This window comes from Pituophis catenifer, unplaced genomic scaffold, assembly GCF_029215685.1.
Source record: "Pituophis catenifer annectens isolate HBS135680 unplaced genomic scaffold, rPitCat1.0.hap2 SCAF_3, whole genome shotgun sequence".
Taxonomy (NCBI): domain Eukaryota; kingdom Metazoa; phylum Chordata; class Lepidosauria; order Squamata; family Colubridae; genus Pituophis; species Pituophis catenifer.
Window position 1 is genome coordinate 26,483,331 of NW_027256883.1, and position 18,285 is coordinate 26,501,615.

General features: G+C 33.0%; 1 protein-coding gene across 2 annotated transcripts in view; it reads right to left on the reverse strand.

Annotated features, from left to right (window-relative positions):
- The window catches only part of VPS13B (vacuolar protein sorting 13 homolog B), a 316,205-nt gene that overhangs the window by 147,140 nt on the left and 150,780 nt on the right, over window positions 1–18,285 (reverse strand). For both annotated transcript variants that reach the window (XM_070940432.1, XM_070940433.1), the window contains exons 30-32: window positions 9,862–10,065; window positions 6,295–6,421; window positions 4,608–4,751 (exon numbers count right to left, since the gene is read on the reverse strand). In XM_070940432.1, coding sequence (XP_070796533.1) covers window positions 4,608–4,751; window positions 6,295–6,421; window positions 9,862–10,065 — 475 coding nt within the window. The remainder of the gene's footprint in view (window positions 1–4,607; window positions 4,752–6,294; window positions 6,422–9,861; window positions 10,066–18,285) is intronic.

The following is an 18,285-nucleotide window of genomic DNA, read 5'->3' on the forward strand; positions in this document are numbered from 1 at the left end:
TGAAAATTCATGGCTTTGCTTCTGAAAGTCAGCTGCAAGATTTGAGGATGCTACAGCAGCTGAAAAATAATCAGGCTTAGAATACAGGGTCCCTAAACCAGTGTTTTTCAAAGTTGGCAACTTTAAAGATGCCAGAATTTGCTAACCAGCCTGCCACAAATCATAAATTATTCACAAAAAATTAGTTCGTAATTTTTTCTTTGGAATTGTTCTGAGAATTTGTAATTCTTTTACTGAATTATATTATCTGCTTGTAATCTTTATGAATATTCTAAATTATCTTGAGATCTACTGATATGGTACTTTTAATAGGAATAAAGATAAAATAATAAGTAAACAGACAGTATAAAAGATTCATGGATATGTCAAGAATATTAAAAATTAAGAAGAAACATGGCTATTATTCACTTGAGATTGTTTCTTTAACACTAAATGGAAATAGTCCCTGATCTATTTCATTATGTGGAATAGAGTACATAAATACATTTTCAAAAGCCTAGTAGCTGTACAATATCCTTTGGTCTTCAATGCAGTCCAGGATTTTTTCACACAAGATACAGCCAAAACTAATGAAAGTTGCTCAACATTCCACTACTACTTTTTCAATTATTACAAAACCTTCCGCAATATTTTTGACTTGATAAAACTATTCTGATGAGCTTGTATACTTCATTATAGGTACATACAGAGAAGACCCAACAACAAGAAAAAAGGATGATTGCTTCAGAAGTGATTTATTTCCCCTGCTAAACAAAAAATTATGATTCTGGAATAGTAATTTTATACTTTCAATAATGTACAAATATTTTTCCCCAGAAGCTAGCATACAAGAAGATTTAACTCAATCCTATATTACCTGGTGATGCATAAGTTAATGTTTGCATTTTCGCATAACAAAATTAAAATCTTTGCTATGTTAACCGAAACTAAACGATCCCACAGAAGTCTCTTGTTCTGCTTAAATACTTTAATCTCAATTACAGATAAACAAGCAAAATTAAACTCTAAAGGAATGACAATGTTAGTAAAGTAAGTCCAATCAAAATAAGACAACTGTACAAGAATAAAGATCTGAGAACTGTAATAGGAAGTACTGGAAAATTCAGAAATTTACATTTACATAAAATAACATTTGTCCTTTAGCACCTACATAGATCAAAGAAGAACCATTTTTGGCCTTAATTATGTGGTTACTCTCTAACGTTCTACACAATATGTTTTTTATTTTGGTAAAATATAAACATTTAATTTACTCTGTAACACTGGTTTAAAAAGTATACATATACTATTTCTTACATATGGTCCTTTTGGAAGTGGGTTTAATATGATGATTACTGGATATTTGTGAACAAAGTAATTACTACTTCCAGATCAGCTAGCCAACTTTTAAAAACAAACTTGTTATTCAATTACTGTAATGTATCTTCAGTCTTCAACTTTTATCCTTTTGTAATGTGTTGTACCACAAAATGTCTAAGTGATGTTTGAAATTCAGGTATGCAACATTATGTAGAATAATTAGTGATAAGGTTTGAATTAGTACAAACAACTGAACAGGAGTTGAGAAATAATTTGTAATTCAAACCATTAACTCCATCTGAAGAGTTCTTGGTCCCTGCACTATTTTACTTTGAATAGTAGTATCTGATTTCTAGTAATGATCTCTTATGAAGTCCTAAAATGTCCCTTTTTTGCTGATGTTTACATCATGGTGCTACATTTGCAGATTTATGTCCTCTTTTAGACTCTGCATTTCTTAGTCAAACGTATATATATATAATTTTCAGAAACCTTGATCATAAATCAGCCCAGTCCTCTGAGTAATTTTGTTGCTTTTCTTTAAACTTAGGATTTGTAGAGGTCTCAGAAGACTATGTGTTGGAGGATATGTTTGCAGATGATAGAAGATGGTCTTCCTTTGCTAGGAAAAGAAATGTGAAGGAGCTCCTAATGGGAGTTGAGAAATATATAGCAAAGGAAATGTAATGTTGGAAATATAATGTTCTTTTCCTTCTTGATGCTCATCGTTCAGAGAGTGTCTAAGTGGGGGAGTGAAAATGAAACAAAGGTTCGCTGCCATAAAATAAGTTATAACAGCTCAAGATAGGAGGAATTGAATAAATAGGCTCTATTGTGAAATGGAACTTGAAGAGAAGTTTTAGGTTACTTATATATTGAAGCCATTAAAAGGGATAATCTTAAACACTGCCAATGAGCAGAAATTATTTTGCTTCTTCCTTGCTGGACTATAGTCACTGTAATCATTTCTAATAAGAGAATACTTTTGTGGAGTAGCATTGTTCACAGGCAATGATAAACTAGACTATTTTAGAAGTGTTGCTTATCCGAAATAAAGAAATAAGTCAGCAAATGTAATTATTTCTATTTATTGTTTATTCCCAGCAAGAAATGAAGGAGTCCAGTTTTTCAGACCAATGAACATTTAATGAGCAGTTTGAAGGTGCCTTTAGAAAACAGCTGATTTGGTATAGATTGCTGTGCCAAATATGATTATGGAAATATTGCCAATCCCTCTAGATCCCCAAGAAACTTTATGATATCCAATTTCCTTTTGTTTTTATTTTGTCCTGAGCCACTGGGCACACATTGAAATAATACTCTGGACCAGTAACCGTTTAAATTTTTTAAGAATGCTTTGGGGTGCAGAGTCAAGCAAACACAAAGAGCCCTATGTATGTTTTGTTTAGCGTAATGTTAGGAACTAAGATACCTCACCGGAACCTCTACAAACAAGCCTAAATAGTAATGAAAAGGAAATTCAAGATTATGACTCTGGCTTATTTGAAAGAAAAAAAAGTAGATGAAATTTAGGATATTATTGTAGAGAAATGTTCATTCTTAAAATATATTTCTTAGGTTTGGATTTACAAGAGGAAAGAAAACTATGTTTAGAACAAGATTAATCAGTTTGGCCTAGTGGGAGATTGTGAATACTAGTTCCACCTTAGCCATGAAAGTTGGTTGGGTGATTTTGGGGCAGCCACTGTGTCTGAGCCCAACTCATCTCACAGTGTTGCTGTTTTGGGAAAAATAGGATTTTAGGTAGTGTTCTCAATTTGTTCTGCAGAGCCTGGTTTTCTCTGATATCCCAATGAATGCTACAGAATTTATGCAGCTAACCATGACTATTCTGGGCAACACCTGTATGTGATACACCTGAGACTAGTTCAAGTTACTATTGTAACGCTCTCTACATGGGGCTCCCCTTGGGGTGCACCCGGAGGCTCCAACTGGTGCAGAATGCGGCTGCGCGGGGGATTATGGGAGCGACGGGGCGCTCCCATGTGACTCCTCTCCTGCGCGAGCTGCATTGGCTTCCGGTGGACTTCCGGGTGCGCTTCAAGGTGTTGGTGATCACCTTTAAAGCGCTCCATGGCTTAGGGCCAGGGTATTTACGGGACCGCCTTCTGCCACCAATAGCCTCCCACCGGCCGGTTCGTTCCCACAGAGAGGGCCTCCTCAGGGTGCCGTCGGCCAGACAATGCCGGCTGACGACCCCCAGGAGGAGAGCCTTCTCTGTGGTGGCACCTACCCTATGGAACAATCTACCCCCAGAGATACGAGTGATCTCCGACCTCCGGATTTTTCGTCGGGCCCTAAAAACTCATTTTTTTCAGCTAGCCGGTCTGTCCTGATTTTAGGGTTAGTTTTAAAATTTTAATATTTATTTTAATTGACAAGTTTTAAATTATGGGCCAAATTTATAAACTATTTTAACTTTATTTTAACTGTGATGTTTGTATAGATGTTTTTTTATCTGGCTGTTCACCGCCCTGAGTCCGAAAGGAGAAGGGCGGTATAGAAATTCGAATAAATGAATGAAATGAAATGAAGTGATGTGCCATAGCTAGAATAGGAAAAAAAATTCTGATATCGCAATTCTAATGCTTCAATCAAGCCTCAAATTGGAGAAAGGTTTAACTATAGTTTACCAACTACTTGCTTGTTCCTCAATTGTACAATTGTACAGGTCAATTGGACTGATTTTACTGTAGCCAATAGCTGAAAAGAATGAAACCAAACTCTTCCTTTCCTATGATCAGACAAACAAAATGTAGCCAAGAAAATACATACAGAAGACAGGGTTCCTTCATAGGTAGTCCTCAACTTACAACAGTTCGCTTAGTGACCGTTCGAAGTTTCAACGGCACTGAAAAAAGTGACATGACCATTTTTCACACTTATGACCATGGCAATGCCCCGGGTTGCATTGTCCCAGGGCAATGTGATCACCTTTTGTGACCTTTTGAACAGCAAAGTCATCAGGAAAGCCAAATTCACTTAACAACAGTGTTACTAATGTAACAACTGCAGTGAGTCACTTAACAACTGTGGCAAAAAAAGTTGTAAAATGGGGCAAAACTCATTTAACAAATGTCTTACTTAGCAATATAAACTTTGGGCTCAATTGTGGCCAAGGACTACCTGTATATCCCAAAGGGGATCATTATACTGAAGTACTTTCAGACATAATCATGATATGTGTAACACATATTTAGGCAGCACATACTATCAATAATAAAAATGTTAGATATTGGATGATGAAGCATAGTTGCTTCCAAAAGTCAACCGATAATGGAAGTTACCTCTGCAGCTTTATTGGAAGGCTCCAATCCAGACATATTATCCTGCATTAATTGTCGTAGGAGCTGTAATTGAGCAACACTGAGGAAGAAATCCAGACCTGTTGTCATATTCACTTCCAAAGAATGGCCACATACTAAAATTTCCTATGAAAGAAACAAGTTTGCAAGACAAATTCCATTGGTTAGCAGCTTATTCTTGGCATTTATATAATTTTATTTTTAAGAAAGACAATATAAGCTGTTTATATTCTCTCAATTGTTTATTAACATTTTCTCTATCTCCTTCAGAGAAAAGACAATGCACCATCTGTAAAATAAAATCAAGTGGAGGAGTGATATGTCATACAGCTACAGTTCCAACAGGATATTTAACAATTAAGTTGCTTTCTCTTTGTTTCATGTATTTCATGTGTGAGGTCCTGTTTCTTTGTTATATTAAATTCTGGGCTGTCAAGAGCCCTTATTCATTTTCTTGGCAGAAAATTGTAATTCTCCTTTCTCACAGAGATGTATTTGAGTCTACCAGCACATGTTAGTTTATAATGAAACTGTATTTTGCAGCTCACAGATAGCTGATTCAATTGATTTGTAGCTGTCTGCTAACATTTGGAGCATAGATAAATGACCATTGTCCCCTGGCTATTATAACCCCCACACAAAGAAAAGAAAACAATCATAATCATGTTTTAGAAATTAATGAAAGGAGAAAATAAACAGATTTGCTTACTAAGCAGGAAATCATATCCTCTTGTGATAAAAAAAATATGTACATATTCTTCCTTAGTAATCTGTGGTAGATCTCTCCCTTTCTTACTGAATATCCAAAGGGAGTAGATTCAAGAAAAATTAAAACAGCTACATTCCTGAACAACAGGAACAGTAAAATTCATCTGTTACTTTGTACTATATGCTTTCTCTATTCATCTTTTTTTTTTTCAAACTCTCTTTTTCAGCAGATATGCAACACAAGATAAAGCTGTGGAGATTGGGGCCATGGGCAGCGAAATAGGGCAGGCTTCATGAGCCCTTCAATTCTATTTCTGGCCATCCCAGTGACAGAAACTAAAGTACCACAACTACAATCCTTTTCCATAAAGAATGAGAGCCCCAAACCTCTGTGCAAAGTTTGAAATGAACTGATGGGAGCTAAGGGTAACAAGCAGCTGGCTGCCAAAAAGATGATATAAACTTTCTTGATGAAAGTTTGAAAAAAAAATTAAAGAGAAAATAATCTGCCTTGAAACTGTATTTCCTTTGGGTGATCTAAAATTATGCCTTAGCCTTCTTTCTTATAAAAGAAAATATCATTTGGGGTCCTAAATGACCTGCTTTCCCAATGTTGACATTTAAGGATTCTTAGATTGATCTTCAGAAAAGATGCTCAGAAGCCTGATTTAAATATAATTTTGGCCATGGAAAATAATATGGCATTCCTTGCGGTTGGCATCTCAACTTAAATCAAGTCAGTTTTCACTATGTGCTTCATTTAAAAGCAGAATTTATTATCCATTAGAGATCTGGTGACAATGTTGAAGGATTCAGCAAACAATTTTGCCTGGACTTTCTGTTCTGGCCCAACAAGTGCATACCACACAGTATTTTTAACACAATTTTATATATCATCTTAATAATTAACAAATGTGCAGATATAAAGCTCGGTGATAAACATCTCATATCTAGTACTGACCTCTGTGTGTAAATTCTCTGGAGAAATTACTTTTGTGAAAATGATGGCAGGAGCTGCAGTTATCCGTACAGTGAAGTCTGTTAAAATTGGAGTTAAAATAGCTCTTCGTTCTTGATGGTGTTTTATGCTAAAAAATAAAATGAAATAAATGCACACTAAATGATAAACTCTTATGGTTAAAAGACTGTTCCTTCATATTTGTAAATATTAATTTCTTAACCTAGCAACATTACAGAAAAATACTGTTACAATAATGGTCAGAGAACACACATACACAACTGAGCACGAAAGCTGAGAAAATGCTCTAAGATTACTTTTTAATGCTATCAATATCCAACATAAACATATAAATGCTATTCTATTAGAAAATATGTAATAAATATATTTATAAACATATATTTTAAATCTTATACAAAATTTTAAATAGTCATGATAACTGATAAGGATCCAGAGAAAGAGAGGACTATTCAACATTCACTGCCTAATTGGGGACCCACTGAATCAGCAAAATTAGCTTTGTGGGATATTTAAATGTTTCTCTAAGAAAAGAAGCTACAGCAGGTGTTAGAATTCATGCAAGTGTTAAATTAAACTGTAAGACACTATCTTCAGATCTGAAGGTTTTTCCAGTGATTCTAAAGAGATAACAAGAAATAAACCTGTGCTTTCTCTACTAATTTTCCTACACGGTACCACTCTTTAATGTTCCATTAATTTGGGGCAGGTGTTGGCCATATGAGTATCATCAGTGAGGAATAGTATAATGTAGTATGATCACCTAGGCATCTGTTTATTTTTGAAACAGAAGGAACATTTCAGAAATATATATGACTCTTCTTTGTACATGCTGCTTTGAAAAAACATTTGTTTCAAACATAGTACTAAGAAAACAAGTAAATAAATGCTCCAGAATATGTACCCACAAAATAAGTATTGGAGATGCAAGTGACCATGTAAATCCTATAACAGAAAAAGAATAAAATGGTTCTTTCCCTTATATTCTTGAGGGAACTACCAATTAAGTTATTAGGAGTCATGAATGAAATTAATGCTTTTCTGGCCTTTAAAAAAATAAAATCTATTTTTCTTTCTAGTTTATGTCCATGCCCCTCTGCTAAATCAACAAGGCCTTGCACAATTAAACACACAAGTAAATTTTGCCAGAAATCTCAAGGCACAGAAATTGATAATATCCTTTTATCAGACCTCTTCTGTGAAACCTACTAGGATTTTCCAAGCATTTTATGTTGTGCCTATATGCTGCATATTCACAATGGTTAAAAAAGGGAGAAAAATATTCTGGAACCAACTGTCTTAGAGGAATATTTAGACAGCTTCATTGGGCATTTGGAATACTTCAGAATAAAACATTAATGTTACATGCATACTTTGACCTAAACCTTGAGCACATTTTCTCCCAAACTTGCAAAGGTAGCAAGGCAGAGCATAAATTGAAAGAACAAAACATGAAAATATTAAGCCACTATTATTTTATTTTCTTATTACAATTGTCTTGATGAAGTTTAAATGTTTATGTACATTACTCACACATCATCATAATAAACGGCAATGATACATTTAATACTGTTGAACAACAATTTCTGCCTCTCCCAAGTCCTTCCCCTTTTGGAAGGACTTTAGACCGATAAAAATGCCAAATACAATCTAGCCATCTGGTTGACTGTATGCCCAATAATATAACAGTAGCTGAAAGGCATTCCAGGTCATTTAAAATACTATCATTGGTCTATTCAAATCTGGATACCAAAGACTTTATATATATTTAATATGAAGGATTTTATATAGGAATATCAATCTATTTCATTTCATCTAATTAATAAGTACAGTGAAGACTTTGCAAAGCTTTTAAGACCATACCATAAAAATGGTTTGATTTACAAATGGGCCTTAAACTGCTATTTATATTTATTGTATTTGGGAATTGATGCTGAAACTAAAACTACAGCAGTGTTGAAACTAAAAAAAATGTAGATATATTTTACAAAAAAAAATGCTGTTATTTAACTGCTGTGGATGATTTTGCCTTTGCAGTGTTCAAAAAGACATGTGTTTGTAAACTTAACATCACAACTTAACATCACAAAAAAAAAATGCTACAGGCAGAAAAAGAACCCCTTAGCAAAGCATGCCATGTGTATGCATATGTGTAACAAAATTCCATCAAACTCAACTTCTTGAGGAGTTATGGTGAATCGAAGACAGCTCTGCCTCTGTGAATTGAAAATAGCCTCAACTACAGCAAAGGCTAATGAATTGATGAATAGGTTTCCTTGGAACCTCTTTGGATAAAGAGAGGACAGGAGATTGCCCACATGTGCTTTGGATGACTGCTCTCCTGAGGAAACTGCAGGACAGGTTTTCTGCAGGCTTGCATGCCAGGAGACAAAGAGATCAGCTAACTTGTTCCAAACAGTGATAAGAGACTTTTAAAAGACACTAAGTTCACAAACCTCACTTTCTAATCATAACTACCTCTAAGCTATTAGAGACCTTCAGAACAAGCTCTGAATAAACTGCATGAGTTTGCCTCCATTCCTGAACAAAAGAAAATTTTAATCATAAACTTAAAAAATTAAATAATCTGAAATAAACTGCAAAAAGCTAAATAAGATTTTGATCTTAGGTTTTTTTTTTAATATTAAGGGTGTTTTAAGGTTTTAGAGATGCTATATTTAGTTATTCTAATCAAAAAATGCAGCAAATAAAGAAACAAGGAACATGGAAAAAATATACCCGCTTGATCTGAAACCTTAGAAAAATGCTTTATGCTCCTGAACCACAGCCTTTGCAGGTAGATGTTTGGCTCCCACCCACCCCCCTTTACATAAAATATTGCAGAACTCCATTGATCAGACTCTTTTCAACATGCATTATTTTAATTGCCTCTTTTGCATTCACTGCAATGCATATGCTGGGTAGCCTATCTTTAAAGGACTGATGTGACCCTTGACTGAAAACAAATCAAAGTCTATTGTAGCAATGTAATCAAAATGGAGAACTAAAAATGGAAGATGTCAATGTAATATTTCTAACTAGATTTGAGTTGGAAGCCCTCTTTTGCATATCAACAAATCAACAGAAATTTGTCATTTCAGAAACAGCAGCTGTTTTCATTTACAGAAGCACAGAAACTGGTTTCAAGCCAATTGGGGGGAAACATTTTTGTCGTCTGTTGGCTTTAAAATGTCTAAACTAGTTCTGTTCAAACTTTTACAAAAGTACAAAAGGGATAATGCTGCTGCTTTTTCTAGACTAGTAATGGGAATGTCAGGTTTTGGCCCGTGTTACACTTTATGGCTATAATAAGCTATTACAGAAATATAGACATAACTTTATCTGTATGATTATTGGACAACAATTCTATAAACAGTTTGAAATGCCTTATTCAGAATCCTAGCTCATGGAAAACGTGTTTGCAATGGAAGTGCAAACATACACTTCTATGTATAAATTAAAAAACCAATTAGCTCAAATCTATGAGATGCTGTTATCATTACACCTTTTTGCATAGAATCCACAAAGCACCACTTCCAAGCAGATTCTTACCTACTGGCCATATTCCATTCAAGTGCTGGATTCTGAGAATTCCTTTCATTCTCTGGCACAGCCCTGCTTTTACCATTTTCCTTCTCCGGCTTTAGCTGTTCCCACTGAGCAGTACCAATGTTGATGGACTGGAGGTCTATTTGGTACTGTCTGTCTTCAACCTCTGAACCAGGATCTCGAAGAACTCCCAAATTCAGTGCTCTCCTATGATGGCAGAAATCAAACAATGTCACTATTTTCTTCAAATCCAAAGCTAACTCAACAGTTTTAAGGCAACAATAACATTAATTATGAGATTGGATCCATTCACTTTACCCATTTATTCTGTTGGGAGACTAATATTCTAACAGTTTTTCATACAGTACCTGAATTTTCTATAGTCATTCCATTTCCATTCTAATTTGTTTCCTTTTTTAATTTCTTTTTCTTCCATATCCAGTTTTCTCCCCCAAATTATTCTTCATACTACCAAATAATGGTCTATTTCATGACATAACTTCTCACTGTTTCATATTCTTAATTAAGTCTCTTAAATTATAAATAATAAAATAAACTACAATTTTAGATTTATATCATTCTTTTATTATGTGAACATATTAAAATATATATTCAAAAGAAACAGATCTTTTTTCTAAGTAGGCAACCATCATTTTCCATCATTCTTGGATCTCAAAATGGAGCAGGTGAATTACACACAAGGAAATGAACGCCAGATCTATTTCATCCATCCCATTTCTCCAACTTTCACAGGCATGTAACATATTTACTTTATTTTATTTTATTTCATTTGTTAATTCACATGTTTTATCATTTATGCTTCTTATATTCCAAGTCATAATTTTCCTTATGCTGTGGTCATCATCATCAAATTAACCCATAACTATTGATCTCTCTATTAGGCATAGATCAATTAAGAATTTCACTTAATACATATTTTGTTAACTAGAAGCAGCATAGACTAGGTTATCAAATGACAAGATTTAAGTTGGATGAAATGAATTATAAATTTGAAAAGCATAATACTGAATTTGATGTAGAGTTCTGTACTAATGATGATCATATTATTGCTAAGATCTATAAACTTTATCAAAATGGAAACAGTACAATGAAGTTAAAGATTGTTATAATAAAACAGGCAAAAAAATAGGATATAATCTATAGTCGGGCCAATGGAAGAGTATATAGAAGAAAGGATTAAAATTTACATTGAATTGTATAATCTTAAAGAGAACTTTGATAAAATGATGTATTGTTAGTACAACACTAGATAAATTGTTAAAAATTATAAGAAAATTTCAAATACTTGTTGGATATTTAATCAAATTGAGGGAGCATTTTTTCATCTTGGGTGGACATGTAAATAAACTGTAAACTGTCAAGCATCTAATGCACTTAATCCATACATTTAACATCAATAACTAAAATGTATCAAGATTGATGGCACAGAGGTCATAGTGTGATAACCAAGCTAGAGTAATTCCTTATAGAACTCTCACCATTCAAATCAAACATTCTTACTTGGGCAGAACATAAATCCTATATAGACTCAGAGTAGTAGAAAATAAACATATTTTAAATTTGGTTTCAGCTATGGATTATATCAAATTTGTCTTAAGTTAATAGTTGTTTTCTTACACCATTACTTTAGCTGCATCATACACCTTAATTCCAAAGAAAATCACAAAGCACCTATTATACTGGAAAGTATACTGAATAGCTAGGAGATAATGTGTCAAGTGAAGTTAGCTAATTTCCAGGATATCATTCAGACTTCAGCAGAATTTCAATTATGTCACAGGTATCATTCAGTTTTAAAACTATCCAGTTTCATCAGTCTTTAGGATAACACATATTTTGGTGACTGACCAAAAATTCAGTGATGGAATATATTAGCGCTATCATGTTTAATGCTATATAGAAGGATCAGTTTTTATCTCTTAGTATTTCCAGCTAGTAGTGGACTGATACCATGGAGAGCTGCAACCAATCACAGGTTGTCTCCTGTTATGGATATTCATCACTTACTGACTAGCTCAAAAATTATGCTTATATTTTATTTATTAAGGGCCAGGTATAAAAGTTTCCTTATTCATTACCTTCTTTATAATAATCCTTTGTTGAAGATCTTGGCACTTCATTAAATTTTAATGTCATAGGCCAAAACAATCAGCTAAACTTTCAAACTTTAGCGAATTACATTTTTGCATTAATATATAGTAACCAGACAATAAATGACTAAAACTTCTCTAAACTTTTTTTTTTTTTTTTTTTTTGCCATCCTATAAGATCTCTGTCCTCTTCTTTGCAGGTGGCATCAAAGGATAAATTGAAAGTCTACCATAGTTGGTAAATAACACAGTAATGTAATACAGTCAAAGAAGACCTTAAGCATGTAACCGGAAACATAACTTTAATGTTTTCCTTTTTAAATTGATTTAGTCTGGGTCAGGCATTTTGTATGTTTATACAAGAAACAGCTCATGTTGAATCAGTTACTATTCATTGCTGAATAGGCAAAATTCAGAGGCTTATTGTAAGAAATTCAACATGTATTCTCTTACAGTCCATTGGAGAATTATAAAAGGCTATAGAAAGCAGGTAAAAAAGCTCCCAAACAAAAATATTTTTAAATGTTACATAATAGTACTTTATATGATATAATCGTATTTAATATAAAAACTTTTACACCTTTATCTACTTTACAAAACTAGATATTATAGATGGTTATAGCATTTAGCTCTCAGTATTATGCTTTGAAGTTTACATTCAGGGAAACAGTTTTTCTTGGCTTAACATGCTTTTTAAAGGTTTTTATAAAGATAAAATATCAATATACTGTAAACTGCTTTTAACAAAGGATCCAAAGAGCAGGTGTTCACATTCTGTGTGTTGAAGTATTTTGTGTGTTCATCTGGTCAAGATATTAGGTGTAAGAAGCTTTCAAAAAGAAAAAGCTTTTGGCATACATATTTTTCTTCCCATTTTCTCTTTCCTGCCGTTTTATGTATAAGAGCCAAAACATTACTTCAACCTAGAGCACCTCTAAAAACGTTATTTTGGCCTTTTAAAAATAATCTAGTTTAAGAAATATGGGAAAGACCACAAAACAATAAATAATTTTCTCTCCAGCAAAGTAATGGATTCTGCCCTACACAGAATTTTAATAATAATAATTTAAAGAGCAAGAGAAATTCATGGCTGGTCATGTCAGCTAAAATATAAAATATGTCACATATTTTTAGGTGACATGACCAGCCATGAATTTGTCAATTTGAATTGAGATCATTGTACTGCCAAGGGATTTTTATCTCTTCTTATTTTTTCTTAATTAGTACTCTATATATAGCTTTAAACTATTGTCCATTTAAGCAAAATTTACAAATACCTAAATTTTATTCTTATGGAAAAATAACATATCACATAAGATGTGAAACAGAAAAAGTCAGGTACCCAAAGTTAATGTGCCAAGAGATATGCAATCCTTGGTGTCCAATTGTATCCTTTATACAAAACTAATTAATAAAAATGAGAACAGGCATGGTTGCATGCAAAATTTATGTCTCAAGCATCTCTATCCATAATCTTTCTTATAAAAAATAATAAAAATGAAGTCTAAAGGATTTACTTGCCTAGAAAAATCATTTAAAAAACCTGGAACTGCCTTGCATTGTTGAGGGTAGAAATGGTAACAAGTAGCAATGCAGTAGATGTTTTGAAACCACTTCTATCTTCATTGACAACCAAGTTTATGAATTTGCACGCTTCTCCAAACAGCTGTTTTGCAAGAACACATAAAATACCCAATTTTTTAGTTTTCCCCACATTCTTAAAGATTTGGACTCCCCAATCTAAAGATTAGACAATATGGCAATGGGGAGCCACAAATATTTTAATGATTAACAACTGAATTTAAACAAAAGGAAACAAGTCTCCATGATATTTGTCACAGCTTATTAACATAAAAGGCAAACAGTTTAGAAAATATAGAAAACCCCCATATGAAATCCAATACTGCCCTGTGATATGGTTGCCAAAGAAACCATAACCCATGTTCTTCTACCAGTTCTATAGGGATTTTTGCCACCAGTTGTTTAATCTCTTTTATTTAAATTTCCAGGACACCGTCAAAGCTTTTATAATGCTATCTGTTAAATCAATATTATGTGTAAGTTTCACCCACAAATCATTGCTAATAGTTGTAATTGTTAAGGATAGTTTTGTGTTGTTCATTTTACTAATTATATTTTTATTAATCTATTACTGAAATAAAGTTCTGTATGTTTGTCAGACCTGTGTATATTTCCAAGATGTAACACATTCAATTTATAATAAGATAAAACTCATATTCTAAGCATTTATTGATACAGTTTTGGTCTTGAAATCACATGAAATTCAAGTTCATGTGGCAGCAGCTCCACATGAAAACAAACTAAGAAATTCATTCATTAGCTAAGCAAATTCATGCCACCAATTAACTAAATCTTACAGTGGAAATCAATATGCATAGTGGGTTAATATGTATAAAATGCATAAAAACATGTAACACCCATCATAAGTTGTTTCAAAAATTGGTAAGTGGCGATTTTGCTCTGTGAAATAGCATAAAGATTCTTAACGCACAAGGAATCTTGGGAAAGTCTATCTTAAAATATTAAAATATGGTACTTTTAAGAATAATTCCAAGCTTTTGCAAGTCATGTAAATACTAGCTACAGTGTCTAATTTAAATTATCAGATACTTCTAGTATTCCCTTCCAAAAATGAAATTATCTTTAAAAAACAAAGGAAACCTTCCCATAAAATTTAATAAAGCAATCAGCTTAAGGGCAAAATGATAGCCCTTTCATTATAACAGTGGCAGCTTAATACCACTTATAATGTTTGTTTTCCATTTAAGAGGGTCAGCATAATGAAATGGACCACAGCCTGGTCAAAACTGACTGTAGGACATGGATCCTATGAAAGCCACTGAACACATGAAAGGAATTACAGTAGACCACACATCAAACGTTTGGGCCTTGGTGCTTCCTTCCTCTTATCCTAGTGGCAGGAAATGCACTACATATCCCGTGAGGTGACCAGACATTTAAAAGTAGTGCCTTGTTCCAAAAAGCTCTGTGTACAATAATTTACCACAAATAAGCAGAAGACTGTTTTCCACTGCAGTTGTCTTCTAGACTTGTAACTGGAGCACAATAGTGGGAACAAAGGTAAAGTACGTTAACTATACAATGTATTTTCAATCTGTCTGAGGGGGAAATAAGAAAAACCCGATTTCTGAAAAGTTGTACATTTTTATTATGTGAATGTATATAACCTGTCTGTTATTATTTGTAAAATTGATCTATGTCTTCTTTAAATACCTCAGTTAAAAGACTGGCATATCGGGTTATGTGTAAGATTTTTTTAAAAAAATTCTATGATAAAAAGTTTGATTTGCTTTTAAGCCTATCCTTACATGCATAACATAATCTAAATCATTCTGTAAATGAGGAAGTGAATAATTCTAAATGCATGCAAAATGTTTGGATGACCAGCCAGGAATATAACTTTTCTAAACAGACTCAGAAACATGGACAGAGGAAATAGAGGTTAGCAGATTGTAACAAATTGTGCCAAAATAAAATGTAATGAAGTAATGCATTCTTTATGGATTTGCATTCTGTGTGAAAAAATTAGTTCAGAACACAACATTGCTTGCCAGTAATAGGAGACCAGGGTTTGGCTTTCCCAAACTTCATACAAACATTTGGCTTAGTGTGAAATTGAGTAAACAGACTCCTTCTGATTCTCTATTAATGTTAATCTGGTCATATGTAGTAGTCACAGGGTTGCTTCAGGTTGTTTGTTTAGTGGTACAATACCTCAGCCTTATCAGGTGCTGTATATATATTCACCTGAAAGTTCTGAGGTTAAGTTTCACTGAACATGAGCTTCGTGTTTACTGAGTAGTAATTATTTTTATATAGGATAAAACAGAACATTCACAGTTTGCTTGATAAATTGACATGGGACAGGATTTTTTTCATTGTTGTGTTAATTTATCAAAGCATATCTGGATATCAATCAAATCCTCTATTAAGCACAATGAATTAATTTCAAAAGCTAAAGAATAACTCATATGATAACTAGGATGATCTCCACTTACATTAAATATGATATATACACCAAGTTGTTCTATTTTATTGCTGCATTGCTCAAATATTATATATTTAAATATTATAGATGAAAAAAATCTTAGGTGGGTTATTATTCAACAGCTGCCTCCTGAAATGACAAAATTGCTGCTATATTTAATAGATTTTTTAATGGAAGAAAATGTGGTGTATTTCATAAGCTATTTATTTAAATCCATATTTGTCAGCATTATACCTTAGAAATTATATATTTCTACTACATATGGTATTTAACTATTAAAATAAGAGGACATTTCATGTTGACATATGCATGATGTTACTTTGTGATAATAAAACAGTTTTTTTAAAAATGAGTATAAAAAATATCTGTCACACAGTATTCCTGTGTTTGTTTGTCTTTATTTTTCACCCTATCACAAGAAACCTGTGGGGTCCTCACTTACATCAATCAAGTATTCTTGCCAAAGCTGAAATTCAACACTGTTTTATTAATAGAATCAACATTTGCTCTTTGTTTAAAGACAAGTTTCAACTAATGCTTGTTCTACCAAATCAGTGAAATATTAACTAAGAACAACTATACTCAACACATTAATGGTAAATAAATGTTTTATTCTTACTTGCTTTTAAATATGATAAAGATTTTCTGTATTTACATGCTGGTCTTCTTTTCTAAGTTTGTATTCTGAGTATTTTAGATGTACAGAGATTATCTAAACCAAAGTCCAAGCTTGAGGTCTTTCTCAAGTAAAATATTTGAGGAACACAAAGTGAATTTCTCCATTGATCCCTAACACTGGCTGCTCAGTTGAAATTTAATAGAATGAAGAGTTTATTATTTCCGATAGGAAAAGGCATCTGTAAAAATGGTAATTTATCTAAAGATGCTACTTAGATGTCAAGGTCTATAAACTCATAGCTGTTTCAGAAAAATAAACTCTGTTTTTCTCACTGTTATATTTCTTCTCTTTACTTCCAATAAAAGTGCTATGAATTCATAGACAAAAGTTCTTTGCACAAAACTGGACATTGGAGACAAGAAATCTCCAGCTCAGATAAAAATAATTACGTTAGTATAAAACAAAAGGAAAGGAAAAGGAAAGGAAAAGAAAGAACTGGCAATCAAGCATTAGAAAAAATGAATAAATCAACTTTTTCTATGTTTATCTGATAAAAAAAACTGTAGGCAACAAATCTTTGAATAAATTTTCTCTTACTTTTTTTTTCTGTTTCACTAAATTCTGTAAGTTATTAAGAAATGAAAACATAGCAATAATTTCCCAGGGCCACATGGAAATTGATACTTTTAAAAATATTTGTATACTATTGTTTATAGAAACCATTTGATCTTGATCTTTTATTTTAAAGCATTATCATTCTAATGTTTCAGATATGGTCCATAGTTTCAAAGAGGAAACTTTTCAATATAAATAAAAAAGCAAGAGTAATAATACTGCTTTCAATTATTTAATGAGATCAGGCTAAGGTTTGTTAATAAGTTTATTGTGTAAGGCAGAACTGTATCACTGAAACAATTCATTGGAAAAATAATTTTCAAATTTGTGCATAACTTTTAAAAAGTCCTATTAATTGAGCAATAGCTGTTTAAGAATTAAAAACATTATACCCACGCATAAAAACATGTATTAATTGGTGTGATTTTTAAGAAAGACAACATTTCTATTCTTTCTCAGACAAAAAATCCTAAATCAGAGTTGGTCAACCTGAAGCTCATGGGATGTATAGGTTCTCCATTTGCTGTCCTCAAGGTCACATGTCCCAAAATTCACCATTTTACAATAGTTTTCCTCTGGGAGGCCTCTAACTCACACTTTTATACCCCTCCAACATTGGGACTGAACATTTAACCTCACCTACTCTGCTGATGTGATTTCTCTGCTGATGTCATGAAATCAAAGGACATGTAAAACTCCCTCCCCAGGAGATCACCTTCCTGAACTGCTTAGAGGAGAATATTTGTCCAAAATTTGCTACCGAGAAAAGGACATACATAACAAGAGTGGTTAGGTGAGTCAGTATAAACCTGCTGATTCCAATTCATCAAAAAATAGGCCCTAAAACACAAGCTGCACCAAACTGCCTAAGTAGCTTGAGGTAACATTCTGAAAACTCCAACCATGGTGAATTGGCTAGTGAATACTTTGACTGGCCAGAAAAATGAGCACCGTATCACTTCTTTTCTTTTTATCTAGCAAAACCTCTGATGATGATTGGGGAATTTCTAATACTGGAACAATGTAGTTTGGGAATGCTCCTAGAGTTATTA